Source organism: Callospermophilus lateralis, chromosome 14 (genome assembly GCF_048772815.1).
Source record: "Callospermophilus lateralis isolate mCalLat2 chromosome 14, mCalLat2.hap1, whole genome shotgun sequence".
NCBI lineage: Eukaryota > Metazoa > Chordata > Mammalia > Rodentia > Sciuridae > Callospermophilus > Callospermophilus lateralis.
The window spans coordinates 90,009,699-90,024,513 of NC_135318.1; the positions used below are offsets into that span (position 1 = coordinate 90,009,699).

Consider the following 14,815-nt stretch of genomic DNA (forward strand, 5'->3'; position numbering starts at 1 on the left):
TAGCTCAGGGGACAGGTAGCCACCATCCCCCACCCCCAATTATCTGCTAACAATCCTAGCGGGGCTCAGTTTAAAAGAAGTCAACAATACAGATGCTCACCTATTTGAGACAACCGAAGAAATAGAAAGGCTGTTTGGTTTGTTGTTTTAAATTAGGAGGCTTTGTTTCAGTATAATAACATCTAAAAAGAAAAACAGAAAGCACACACACCTGAAGGATGCAATTATGGATGTGACTTCGTCATCTGGGTAAAACTGGGTGATCGAATGATGGGCTCCAAGCTCCTTCCCGTCTTTCCACCAAGTAATGGCAACGTCCTGGTAGATATTAGGTACACTGATGGAGCAATTGAACTTGACATCTTTGTGTTCAGAAAGTATTATGTGTCCAACCGTGTGATTAAAGGCAATAGGTGGCAGCTTTGACGCAGCCGAGGTCGCCTGGGGGACAGCCGTGTTCCCCGGATGTGGTATTCCAGCCTGGGTTGGTGAAAACATCCAAGCAGGCTGGACTCCTCGGCGGTGGACAGAGGACAGTGGCACATGGTCAGCTGGCAGGTTCCTGGGGAAAGGTCCTGGGGACAGCTTGGTGTCTTCCTGCACCTCAGCAATGGCTGAAAAGCAGAGAGCCTGAGTGTTAGTCTTCAGTCTGGGGAAGATGCCCCACCTCCCAGCTGGATGGGAAGAAGCAGGGCATCCTCAGTGCCTTCAGCAAGATGCGCAGCCATCACTCAACATGCAGCTCAGCATACGTCTCATGTCCAAGTTCATGCACTTGTTCACAGCCCCCTTCTGAAGACAGCTTCAGAAATAAGACTGCGGCTTGGGATGGGGCTCAGTGGTAGAGCGCTAGCCTGGCACGCACGAGGCCCTGGTTCAATCCCCAGGGAGAACTGGGGTGATAGAGAAAGGAAAGGAGGGAGGAAGGAAGGAAAAGAAACCCCCATCCCCCCCAAAAAAATCTTGCTGGAGATGGAGCTCGGTGGTAGAGCATCACAGGGCCCTGGGTTTAGCCCCTAGTACTGCAAAGAAAAAAAAAATCTTTTAAAAGGTGACTCATTCCAAGCCCTTCATACCAGCTCAACAGGAAGGGGCCAGCAAGGAGAGCTAAGATCCCTTTTCTTGCTGTCTGTTCCATCTCAGACTGTGCTATGAATCTTGCCAACAGTCTTGAAGAGACTGGCCCAAAGAGATGAGTTTACGGGTTTTTGGGGGGGCCGGGGGAGAGGAGTGCTTATGTTACCAGAGCTGGAGCCTACAGAAAATGCCTGCCGGCAGGAATGAGCCAGGAGATGTTTTTATTTCATCTGGCTCACAACTGTTTCTAAAAATATAGGCTCACATTAGTTGTACTTTAGGTTTTTTGAAAGGCACGTTTGGAGCGTACATTCTAAGCTGGTTTTATTGATTCAAGCAAAAAGATGGGGGAAATGCAGGGCCACGCATCACGCCATGGGTTAGTGAGGTGGAGCACACAGAGGGTCCATACCTGCCCTAGGGCTGTGCCTCTGACTCTCTCAGCTCAGAACCTCATACCTGCTGGGCTCCCGAGGGTGCACGAGGGAGCAGCTGGCCTCAGCCCTGGGTCACGCCAGAGTTGGTGAATAAGAACAAGGACACCCCCCCACCCCACCCACCCACCCTCCCCCTAAACTGGAGTTTCCAATGAATAACAAATAACTGCTAGTGTCAGTGTCAGCCAGTAGGTAGCAGACTAAGGAAGAGAGGAGTAAGAGACCTAGAGGCAGAAAGGGGACCTGGAGACTTACTTCTCCTCTGGCATCCTCTATGCCCTGTCACTCAGGACGGCCAGCATCTCTCAGCGTGGGCATCCCTGCATGGGAGCCCTCTGAGTAAGGCACTGTGGAACTGCTCCCCCACTGGGGCTGGGGCCCACTCTCATCTCAGGGCTGTGCCTTTGGGACCTGCCTCCTTAGGAGGCAGGATGAATGCAACGCAGAGGACAAGAGGTTTCACTGCAAAAACCCAGGAAAACTGGGATTACAATGGTGCAGGCCGGTAACCCCAGCGATTTGGGAGGCTGTGAGACAGGAGGTTTGCAAATTTGAGGCCAGTCTTGGCAACTTGGTGAGGCCCTAAGCAACTTAGTGACACCCTGTTTCAAAATAAAAAATAAAAAAGGGTTGAGGATGTGACTCAGTGTAAGTGCCCCTGGGTTCAATCCCCAGTACCAAACAAAAAAACCCTAAACCTTTCTGATTATAAAGATAAGGTAACTGGTTATACTAAAAATGCAGATATGCATCAAAGTGCTTAGATAAAATGGCAGCCCATTCTGCAGTCCCAGCCCTGCAAGATAACCAACCCCTCTTTACAAACTGGGGTCTAACTCTCAGGTCCCTAGGAGTCCAGCCACCAATGAGCTAGCTGCCTGGGGAAGACCAGCCCTCAGGAGGTCTCCGAAATCCTGAGTGGGCAATCTACCCCTGGGCACCCGGTACTCGGGATGGCCTGAAAGGCCACCCATCCCCATCCCGCATTCCACTGGCCAGAACTTGGTTGAATGATTCAACTGCCAATGACTATTTACAGAGGGTCCCTGGGTTCCCCATAGTCCAATAGGTAAAGTAAGATCTGAACCAGGCGCAGAGCCGCAGGGGTTAAAGCGGAAACTGGAGTTGGCTACATTCTGAAGGCAGAAGGGAGGAGCAATGGCTCCCAAACTGAATCTTTGACCTCATCTGCAGATGGCATTCGGTGGTGGGCTCCTCAGGAGGTGAAGTGGATCAGATGAGCCTCTGGGTGCAGGTCCCCAGTCACCACACTTGTCAGAGGGGAGGGGTGGCACCCTGCTGGGTCTCACCGGGTATAGCCTCTGGCTACCAAGCACCCCAGTGGTTGGGGGGAGGAGGGCCTGCCTGGGGGGTGTGCTGTGGTCTACAGGAAGCCCCTGTGCCCCACCCTCCCTAGGCGAGGGCCAGACCCTGGGTGGCCGTACCCCCATTTCACATGCACCCCCAGGCCACTATGTGGATTGTGTCCCAGGGTGGCTTCCCTGTTACCCAGGTTAATAGCAAGACCGGCATTGTTCTATTAGTATAGTCAGAGTTTGTGTAAATGCAAAGGGTTCTGGACTGATCCAGAGAGGAAAAATACCACCATCCATCACTTGACCTGAATAACCAGTCCTAAACTGTAAATCATTAACTTGGCTGGAGCCAATGCCCTCAGAACACCTGGAGAAAGCAAAAGAAAAGAAGGCCACTGTAGGAGGAAAGGGACCCGGCTGGCGTGTGCACAAGCGCACCAGGGCCCAGCAGAAAAATGCTGCGCTGGCGAGCAGGGCCAGCTGAGGGCACAGGAAGGGGAGAGGTGGCGGGGCCACGCGTGCCCCAAGAGGTCTCAGCTGAGATGCAACAGGAGGCAAAGGCCCAGGCACAGTGGACAAAGGGTGAAGTATGGGCCTGGCCCCGTGGCACATGCCGAAGATCCCAGAGGCTCAGGAGACCCAGGAGGGAGGATTGCAAGTTTGAGGCCACCCTCAGCAACTTAGCAAGACCCCCTTTCAAAATGAAATAAAAAAGACTGGAGATGTAGCTCAGTGGCTGAGACCTACCCCACCCCAGCTTCAAACCCCAATACCGAACATAAAGGAAAAAAAAGACAAGACATGGTGTTGGCGGGACAGATGCTTCATGTGGATCACAGCTGCCACAGAGCTGCCAGATAAAACCAGGACACCTCTTTTCAGTGAAATTCCAGATAAACAATGAATATGTGGCGCAGGAAACCAGCTGGAGCCCGAGCGCAAAGGAGTTCATGGCAGACCACTGTGGCCACAGGTCAGCCTCTGGGCCCTGGAGCAGGAGAGGGGTCTGGAGGGCACAGGGGGGCCCACAGCAGGCAAGCTGTCCTGCCTCTCAGAGTCCTGGCTGGGAGGGTCTGAAGGGGCCCGGGCCTCTCAGGTGGCGCCTTCTTCCTTACTGCCCTGACCCTACATATCCATTTTGTCTAAAAAAAAAAAAATAATAAAAAGAGCAGAAGCCCCTCCCCTTGCCCTTGAGCACACTCTTCAACAGCGGAAGCCGGGAACCTCAGAGCCATAGGCAGCCCCTGCCGGCCCCTTCAGCCTGCACCCTACTTTTCAACACAGGTATTTGGCTTTTTCTCCAAATAAGTACTTTAAAAAAGAAGCTTCCCAAGCAGACTGCAGCCCCCAGGCCCTTGCTGTAGGGGGTCACCCAGGGAACTGAAAGAGCATTCCAGAATCCGTGACTTTTCACCAGCCTGCTCCGACTCTCCTGCCATGACCTCAAACTGAGAGAACACTGGAATCTTCCAGGGGAGGTTTTTAAGCTTTTGATGTCTGGATCCCACCCAGACCTTGAGTTTATTGGCCTGGGGTGCAGTTTGGGCACTGGGATTTTTAAAACTCTCCTCTGGTGATTCTGCTGTGCAGCCAGGATCAGGCCTCTGCTCTAGGGAACGGGTACAGAGGCACCAAGCACTCCCAGTTGGTCCTGAGGGTCCTGGATTGAGCCCGAGAATCTCTACCCAGAAGGCTCGGGTCTGACTGGTGTGACTTGGGTGATGGGGATTGTAGGAGGGGTGAGATGAGAACAAGGATCCCAGAGTCGGAGGGGCAAAGGTGAGCCCCGGCTCAGCCATGCAAAAGCCAGATGACCTTGTGTAAGTCACCTGTCCATCCAAGACTGAGTGTCCTCATCACGAAGGGAGATAGATGACACCTTCTCTTGGAGAGAAGAGCCACACACTGCAGATAACAGCACCGAAACCAAAATGAAGCAAGGACCATGCGAACACATTGACAAACACCGCTGCTTGCTATAGTGCTCTGCTAGGTCCTGGGTGCAAGATCATCAGCATCATCTAGCTCTGCCTTCATCCTCAAAAAGAACTTACAAATGTGCAAACAGGATCTGCAACCACTCCAAAGTAGGACTGAGCAGAATAAGGCAAGTGGAAAAGTATTCTAAATTCCAATGCACCTGCCAAGAGAGCATGCCAAGATTGTATTTATAGATTTCCTATCTATGTTGGAATGATGAATAGAAAGTGCTCTCGTAAAAAATTAAACCTTTTCTCGATGTGCTGACCTGGTGATTTAGGAATAATTATAAATTTGGTGTAAACATTCTTAAATGCATACAAGTATTCTGCAAGACTTGCAAATAAAACACACCGTGCACAAGGTCTGGCCTGCACAGACACACAATGAATGGCAGTTATTATTTCCATCACACGAGACATCTGATCTGTCATTTCAGAGGTGCAGCTAGTCATGCCTGGACCAGCAAGGCCAACATATGGAACCTGTTAGGCTGACTGAGCCCTCCAACCCCGGCAGTGAAATGTGAACAAGCAGTGTTTACTTAACAGGGGGTGTTCCTGCACTCTCCCCTGGCAGGCTGCCAAGTGTCAGGAGTGGAGCTGTGACAACACTTTGGCCGGGGTCAGGAGGCAGAGGTCTGGGGCTGATTCTCTTCAGGGTCCACTTGCAGCCTCCGGAGTCCCAAGAGAGACTCAGCCCACAAGTTTACCACCTCCATCTCGCTGCCCCCACAAATGTATCCTCCAGCCCACTGATACCTGAATTCCTAGGACTAAAATGCCATTCTTTTTTAAGAAAAATAATTATTTCCTTGTAAAATTTGACCATCTCTGGAAGACCAAACCACCTAGCAAAAGTCTGTTAAGATCTTTACTAAGTGATGGAGGGTAAAGAAATCCCCTCCAACAGCACACTAGGTGCACTTTTCTCTATTTTTCCCCCCACAAAGTATAACTTTAAGACCCTGGGCTACATATAAGATAAACATTTTTTTTTTCAAATTCTGAAAGACGTGGAGACCAGAAAGTAGGTGGTGTCTGCCAAAACCTTGGGAGCTGTTATTTAATGGGAGTCAAGTTTCAATTTTACAAGATGAAGAGAGCTCTGGGACTGGACGGTGGCCACAGTGGGACATCTTGAGTGTATTTAACACCACAGAACTGTACCCTTAAACATGGGGAGGATGGTAAAATTTACGTCAGGCGTACTTTACCACAATTAAAAAAAAAAAAAAATAGATGAAGGGTGGAGAGAAAACAAAGTGCACCAGCTAGAGACCTCAGGGTCCAAGAACAACTGGGTCTGAGTTTTCTTTTTGCCCCACATATTCCAGCCTTGGAGCCAAAAGTCAGCAAGCTGGAAATGCTAAGAGGCAAAGACCAAACCAAATCAATCAAATAGCAAAAGCCTGCCCTTTCTAAAGGAGCAGGAAAAGGGGGGCTTAGCCAGACAGAAAACCCAGGGAAAGCTCGGCCAGAAGAGGAACCCAGAAAAGCCCCCACCCAGAAAAGCCCCTGGGGCACGGTCTCCACCCATATCAGCAAGGGTTAAACGTACAGGGTGCCACAGCCACACGGCAGGAGCAGCCAGGGCCTGGAGGTCACCCCAGAGGCTGATAGCAAAGAACCTGCGGGATCCTTGCCCTCTGCCCTACTAACATCAAAGGACAATGAAACAACCCCTTCCTCACACTGGGGGGGGGGGGGGGGGGGGAATCTGAGGCCTCCTGGAGAGTCCAGAATCAGCTTTCCCCAGGAACCAGTGAGGTCATCCCTCTCCTCAAGTCAGCAGAATAGCCAGGAGGCACACCTACCCGCCCTGACCAGGCAGCAAGACCAAGGCAGCAGATGATCTCCAGCCAGAACAGCTAGAGGGAACCAGGTGGAACAAGATTTAAATAAGATCCAGAGCCTGGTAACATAATACCCCTAGTAGCCAAGTTCCAGTAACAGAATGAAATGTCAATGCCAAGATGACAGAATTATCTGGAAAACCTTTAATTAATTAATTCAAGGGTACCAGGAATTGAATCCAGGGGTGTTCTACCAATGAGCTACATCCCTAGGCCCCTGCCATCTTTATTCTGAGGCAGGGTCTTGCTAAATAGCCCAGGCTGGCCTCCAACTTGCAATCCTCCTGCTTCAGCCTCCTGGGTAGTTGGGATTACAGGATTACACCACCTAAGCCAACCAGAAAAAGCTTTTAATGATGCAATGATAGAAGTATTTCCATGAGCAGTTATGAATGTGCTTGAAACACATGAGAAAAATAGAAAGCCTCAGAAAAGAAATACCAAGTCTCAGTAAATAAACAGAAGATACAAGGACCAAGTGGGAGTTTTAGAACTGGAAAATACAATAACCAAAATAAAAAACACAACATATGGGTTGGACAGCAGAAGGAAGTGGGTACAGGAAAGAATCTGTGTGCTGGAAAATGAAAGAAGAGAAAATTATCCAATCTGAACAAAAAAGAAAAAAGAGAACAAACAAACAAACAAGAACAATAACAAAATAGTCTCTGGGACCTTTAGATCTTTATTACTAAAGATCTAACATTCATGATGTTGTTGGAGGAAGGGCAAGCTGAAAGAGTACATTAAGAAAGAAATATGATACAAACCTAGATTCAAGAATCTGTGTGACCACAAATAGGATAAAGCACCCCCCCAAATCCACACCAAGATACATCAGAGTCAAACATCTGAAAACTAAAGACAAAACATTTTGAAAGTACTGAGGCAGAAAAAAACACCTTGCTACATGGGTGAAGCGATTGAAAGATCATGAATTTCTCATTAGAAACCACAGAAGGAGAGGGGCTGGGATTGTGGCTCAGCGGTAGAGTGCTCGCCTAGCACGGGTGGGACCCGGGTTCGATCCTCAGCAGCACATAAAAATAAAGGCATTGGGTTGTGTCCATCTACACCTAAAAAATAAATATTAAAAAAAAAAACAAACAAACAGAAGGAGAGAAAAGGGAGTCACAGTGGTTCTCAAATGCTGAAATGAAGAACCATCAACTCAAACTCTATCTGCAAAGAGAGGGGGGATAAAAGTATTCCAAGAGGAAGAAACCTAACAGCAGATCTGCTATGAACAGCCAGAGGAGGTCCTCCAGACACAAACCGAACAGCAAAAGAAGGAAGGTTGAAATCTCAGGAGGGAGGGAAAACACAGGAAGCTAAAATACAAATAAATACTCAGACTCCTTCTGCGTTTTCTAAATTATATGTGATGGTTGAAGAAACGTTGCAACACAGATGTGGTTCTCTACATGAGGTGATAATATTGAAGACAATCACATCACAAACGTGGGGGGGGGAGGTAAAGGGAGGAAGGGAGAAAGGGATTCTATCATTCTCTTCAGATGGCAAAATATCAACACCTCACATACCAATAATTATACTAAATGTCAATGGCCTAAACACACCTATTAAAAAGACAGATTGGCAGAGTAGATTTATAAACATGCTATCTGCTGTTTATATGAAATTCACCCCATAAAATGGCAAGTTGAAATAAAAAAGAGAAGATGTATCATGTAATCATTAATCAACAGAAAAATGGGATAATTCCATCAATATCAGGTAAAGTAGATTTCAAAGCAAAGAAAACTATCAGAGGCAAAGAGGTACATGATACTATGATGAGAGAGTTAATTTGTGAAGAAGACAAAGAACTCCTAAATAATTATGAACCTGAGCAAAGAGCTGCAAATTACGTGAAGCAAAAACTGACAATGCTGAAAGAAGCAAATAGATCAATAATTATAGTTATAGGTGGTACCACCTCTCAACAGTGATAGGTCAACTAGATGGAGAATAATCAAGGACATAGAAGAACTCAACAACATGGCTAAGGGAAATAATCTACCTTTGCAGAACATTCCACCCAACAAGAGAACATATATTTTCTCCAGAGGACAATGGGACACAAACAAAGGCAAGCAGTCTGTTGGACCACAAAGCAAATCTTGACAGATGGAAATCATGTCGGTTGTGTTCCCTGACCACAATGGACATAATCAGAAACCAATGACAGAAGGTAACTAGAAACTGCCCAAATATTTTTAAACTAAGTGTCTAAATAATCAATGGATCAGAGAAGAACTCTCAAGGGAAATTTTTAAAAATACACTGAACTGAATGAAAACACAGCATACAGAAGTTTGTGGATGCAGCTAAAGCAGTGTGAAGGGGGAAAGTGATAGCACCAAATGAATATGACAGGAAAAGGGAAAAGTCTGCAGCCCGTGCTCTGAGCTCGGGACCTAGAAACAGCAAAACAAACCGAAACAGGTGGAAGGAAGGAAATATGGAAGGAAGGAAACTGAAAAGGACAGCAATGGAACAAAGAGCTGATTGCTTTAAAGGATTGATAAAATTGACAAATCTCTAGCAAGACACGCAAACAGAGAGAAGACACAAACGATCAGCATTAGGAGGGGAGGGGGGACATCATTAGAGACTCTTGGGCTGCAAAAGGATGAGGGAGGGCTGGGGTGTGGCTCAGTGGCAGAGTGCCTGGTTGGCACATCCAAGGCCCTGGGTTCCACCCCTGCATCACAAAAGAAGAAGAAGAAAAGGGGGTGATGAGCAAATATGAGGAATAACTCTACACCCAAATCTGAAGACAGGGGAGGTGGACTAAGTCCTCCATAAACACAAACTACCACAACCTAGCAACACGGAACAGGTGACCTGCCGAATAGCCAGTAACTTGTAAGTAACTATTAAGCTCCTGGGCTACTCCAATGGAATTAGGAAATGGAATTCATAATTTTAAAAAATTCACTCCAAAACCCAGTCTTCAGGCGCACATGGTTGCACTGGAGAATCATACCCAATGCTTACAGAAGAAGCAGCACCAATTCCACATACGCTCTTCCAGGAAGTAGAGGAGATGGCACCCCACCACAGATTCTGGACTTAGGACCGTGTGGCTTTAGATGAGGTGAAAGTGACACACATTCAGTAGAAACCTTGCTTTAAATTCTGGCTTTTGATGCTTCCCAGGATGGTGGTGTGCAGCACGATCCTCCTATCACGATGAGGGGCAGCGGCATCCCTGCCACCATCAGCCACAAGCTGCTCTGGGGTGCTGAGGCCAAGCCAGGTGTTTGGTCTGTTGTCACGTGCATGGCCAACTGACCATGTTTCCAACTTAACGATGAGTTTATCAGGACCTACACTGATACGTCAAAGAACCTCTGGATGGCCTGTTGTAGGGCCAAAGAGGCAAGGCACCGTAGATAGCAGGAAACAGTTTAATTTGGCTGCAGCCAGGTTCAGAGGGCACAGCTTCTGCTGTAATCAATCAATCCCCTGAACCCCGAGTTCAGGGAGTTTCAGAGTTTTATACCCAGCATGTAAGGGGAGGGGCTCAGAAGTTCACAGTCTGCAGAAGTTCACATAAAAGCAGCTTTTCTTTCACTATTTTGAGTAAGTTAACTCTTCAAGGATAGCACCTGAGAAGGGGAGAGCCTCTTCTCCCCTTTCTTTCCTCCCCCTGCCAGCTGTTACCATGGAGCCCAGTTGTAACTTATCTTAAAAAAATGTAGACACCTCTGTAAACCCAGATCAAGGCCAGAGGCCTTGTTTGCACATTTCTACAAACTACTACACTGGATACGTTGGTGAAAAACTAGTAAGGGGGTGTCCAGCACCTGGAGTGCTGGTATCTTCTCGGCCAGTGGCCAAGTAAACAGGGCAACATGAAAATAGGAAGTTTATCTACAATGGACTCTTTTGTTGACAGTCCTAAAATCAGCCATGGTGAAGCGGGCTTTTCTGTGGAGAAAGGGGGTGACACTTCAGGCCCATCTCTTCCACTGAGAAACAGACAAAGGACCCAGCATTCCCCAACACACACACACACACACACACACACACACACACACACTCACACATATACACACTCACTCACTCACACACACACTCACACATATACACACTCACTCTCACACACACACTCACACTCACACACACACTCACTCACTCACTCACTCTCCATCAGCCCTCTCACCTACACAGTCATCTCTAATCCTGTGAAGGGAAAATCCTGTCCCTGCTTCACAGGGGAGGACTGTGTGGCTCACAGGTGCTAGGGGACCTGCCCAGGTCTGCGTGGCTAGGAAGGAGTGGAGGGGAGTCCCCGGGCCAGCCCCCCTTGCCTTGCCTGAAGTCCACACACAGGCTCCAGCTGCTCAGCTGGTCCTGAGAGCTGAACAGGGGGCTCCAGGGCAGAAGGACAGCTACACACCAGCTGTGACCTGCCCTAGACATCCCCCGACCTGCCCAGAACATTCTCCGGGAGAAATCCCAGCCCAGTTGTGGAGCAGCACTAGCAACAGGAGCTGGAATTGCACAACCCGCAACCTGGCATTCCCACCCCTGAAGATGTGTCTGTCCACAAGGCGACCAGCAGGAAGGCAGGGTCACCTCGATTCAAGTCGTGCTTTTGCCACACGCATTTGACAAAACTCATCAAACCCCACACTTTATTACAATATTTTATTACCACAGATGGAACCTCTGGACAGAAAAGATGAAGAAGAATGTTCAGGTCCACACGGCTTATGGAAAAAAACCCTGGGGGAAAACCCAGTGCCTCCTAGAGATTAGATGAACAAAGCTATGAAGATAATGAACCAGGGCTACCCTTTTCAAACTAGATGAATCAAGTGAACTCAACATGGATTTAAAAAAGCAAACTGAGGGGCTGGGATTATGGCTCAGCGTTTAGTGCACTTGCCTGGCATGTATGAGGCACTTAGACTCAATTCTCAGCACCACATATAAATAAAATAAATAAATAAATAAAGGTCTATCAACAACTTAAAAAATATATACATATTAAAAAAGCAAACTGAAGAACGCTCCCTTTGTACATGCAATTTTATAACATGCATGTTGCAAGCTCCTGTAAGCATCCTCAATACCCCTTTCCCTTTCTTCCTATAAATAAGAGCCATCTGACCCACTAAAACCTTGCTTTGCTGTCCTTCCTTGTTTGGGGGTAACCAGGGAAATGTAAGCAGAAGTCTGCAGCATGGAGCATCACATAAAAAGCTATCATCTTCCTGATGAAAAGGACAGACTCAGCTGGTAGGAGATGGTTAGTCTTTTGTCCTTCTGGCTTACTTCTGCCTGGAAGGCAAACAAAATGCCTGGAGACACAGCAGCCATCTTGAGACAACGAATTCTAAAACCATCACTAAAGACAGCCGAGTAAAGAGCCCATTCTCTGACTCCAACATGGAGCTACTGTCTCAACAGGGCCTGGATGCCCTCAGACTCCTTGGTTAAGAAACCAAAGTGAGGTATTCTGTTACAGGGAGCTAAATGTACACCCTAAGTGACACAGTACAGGACAATACTAGAGTGTTCTCAACACCCATGTGTGGCCAAAGGATAAAGAAATGCAGGGGAATTTGTGGGCACAGTCATGCATACCTATAATCCCAGCAACTCAGGAGGCTGAGGCAGGAGGATCGAAAGTTCAACTGGGCAATTTAGCAAGGCCCTGTCTCAAAAAAAAATAATAAAAATAAAAATAAAAAGGACTGGGGAGGGCTGTGGCTGTAGCTCAGAGGTAGAGCGCTTGCCTAGTATTTGTGAGGCACTGGGTTCAATCCTTAGCACCACATAAAAATAAATAAAGTTATTTTAAAAGAGGGGGTGGGGCTGGGGCTCAGTGGCAGAGCACTCTTGGGTTTAATTTCTGGTACCACCCTGTCCCCAAAGAAAGAAATGCACAGGAACTAAAACACCCAACGTCGGGTAGCAGTTGTCTTTAGGTGGGCTGAGGGGATAAGCCTGGCGGAGGGGATAAGCCTGGCGGGGAGCCGTGGGGTACTTCAACTATGTTGCTAATGTCTGTCTTCTGCTGAGTGGTGATCACACATGTGAATTCTATTACCTGTTGTACCCTCTGGTATATCACCTTTTTTTTTTTTTTTGGCATTAACCCAGAGGCACTTTACCACTGAGCTACATCCCCAGCCCTTTTTATTTTTCTATTTTGAGGGTCTTGCTAAATTGTCAAGGATCTTGCCGATTGGCTGAGGCTGGTCTCAAACTTTCAATTCTCCTGCCTCAACCTCACCAATAGCGGGGATAACAAGGGTTGCACCACTGTACCTGGCAGCCTCTGAGTTTTAAAAAAGTTCCCCAGGTGGGTCCAAAGCACACCCCCTATTGAGGACCCCTGTTACAGCGGTCTGTGTGCTTATCCTCCCGCCAAAGAACTTAGGAAGTACATGCTACAATGTATATCACAAAATATAGATTTTTTAATTTTCAAATATAAAATTACATCATAACATTGAATGAACAGACTTTTAAAAATGAGCTAGGCCTGGTGGTGCACGCCTTTAATCCCAGCAGCTCAGGAGGCTGAAGCAGGAGCATTGCAAGTTCAAACCAACCTCAGCAACTTAGCAGGATCCTGTCTCAAAATAAAACATAAAAAGGGCTGGGGATGTGGCTCAGTAGTCAAGCGCTCCTGAGTTCAATCCCTGGTACAAAAAACCCCCCACAAAAACCGGACATCATTCTCCCCATATTGCTGTGGCCCTTGGGGGACACACCCCACCCGCTCCAGGAAGACCTTGTGCATCTCCCTGCCTCCCAGAACCCCAGAGTCCAGGTTCCCAGCAAACTGGACAGGAAGGGGCCATAACCTGGGGATGTCCACCATTCTCAAAAAGATCCCTGCATTTCTACTTTATTCTACTGATCCAGCCAGAGCTGGCGGACACTTCACTGTGGGCACGGTCAGCCCAGGTGGGGCAAGGTCAGCCCAGGAGGGGCAAGGTCAGCCCAGGTGGGGCACGGTGCATTTCTTAAAACACACTGTGCTCAGCCTCTGCCCCCATTCTAGGCTGATGCCCAAGGCTGTTCACATCCAGAATGAGGGACAGGGCTCAGGCGCTGGGTATGGAGCCTCTCTGTGAACAAGTGTCGCCTCCTTTCCCTTCAGGCAGAGTCCTTGCCCAGAAGAGCCCAGAATCATCCATCTGCTCTCCTATTTGAGGCATCACCCCAGGGGTGCAGGGTAACATCTAAACTGGAGTGGTTATTTATTTATTTTAAACAAATGCTACATCTAATGAGCTTCCTTTTTTTCTTTCCTTTTCTTTTTTTTTTTTTCTCTTTGCTCCCAAACTTTGAAAGAACCCCGCTTTCATCTTCAGGTCTCCAGATCACGTGCCAGAATTGTAAAAAAGGCTTGGAGGCCGGCCTCACTTCCTTGGCTGGGGCAGCCTGCCATTCCCTGTGCTACGGAAGGGCAGCCTGTGGATGCACACAGCGCTGGGGAGGTCATGAATATTCATCACCTCCCGGAGGGTCCTAGAAGCAGCGGGAGTCTCAGGAAGCAGCTCTCAGCAAGTTGGGGTCTCCCACCTGATATTCTCTGGGAAGACAGCCTGTTCTTACTTGTGAAAATGATTTTGTTTTCAAAACCGTAAGGAAGCCGGTCTCCCATTAGGAGCTTCAAGGAGAGGCCCCCAAGGCTTAAAATAGTTGAACAGCCCCTGCTCCAAAACAAACAAGGCTTTCCTTTGTGCAACTAATGAGAGGCCAGACCACAGCTGAGACTGTTCTAAGATGTTTGCGGGCCCCTGAAGGCTGAGGTAACCAGAGTCCCCAAGAAAAAGCAGTTCACGCAGAAAAGGGATCTGTCAGAGTGCATTTACCTGGTTAAGTGCCAACCTGAGACCCAGGGCGGAGGACGGGCACCTCCTGGGCAGGGCCAGCAGGACACGAACCCTGGCTGATCAGGGCTCGCCCAGGACCATGGCTCACTCGGCAGATGCAAGTGAGAAATATCTAGAAGATATTGGAAGGTGAGAATCATGTAGAAGACCCTGAGTACAAAGAGAATGTACAGGTGTGAACTGGAGTGCCACCCTAATTCACACAAGAGGATGGATTTTCTCTGGCGCATTTGTCTGCCCAATAGCCTCAGCTTTGGGTATAACACTTCTCAGCATGAG

At 48.1% G+C, this 14,815-nt stretch overlaps 1 protein-coding gene across 1 annotated transcript in view; it reads right to left on the reverse strand.

The window, feature by feature from the left end:
• The window catches only part of Mertk (MER proto-oncogene, tyrosine kinase), a 98,824-nt gene that overhangs the window by 77,525 nt on the left and 6,484 nt on the right, over positions 1–14,815 (reverse strand). The window contains exon 2 of the mRNA XM_076833158.2: positions 212–614. Within this exon, the coding sequence (XP_076689273.2) occupies positions 212–614 (403 nt within the window). The remainder of the gene's footprint in view (positions 1–211; positions 615–14,815) is intronic.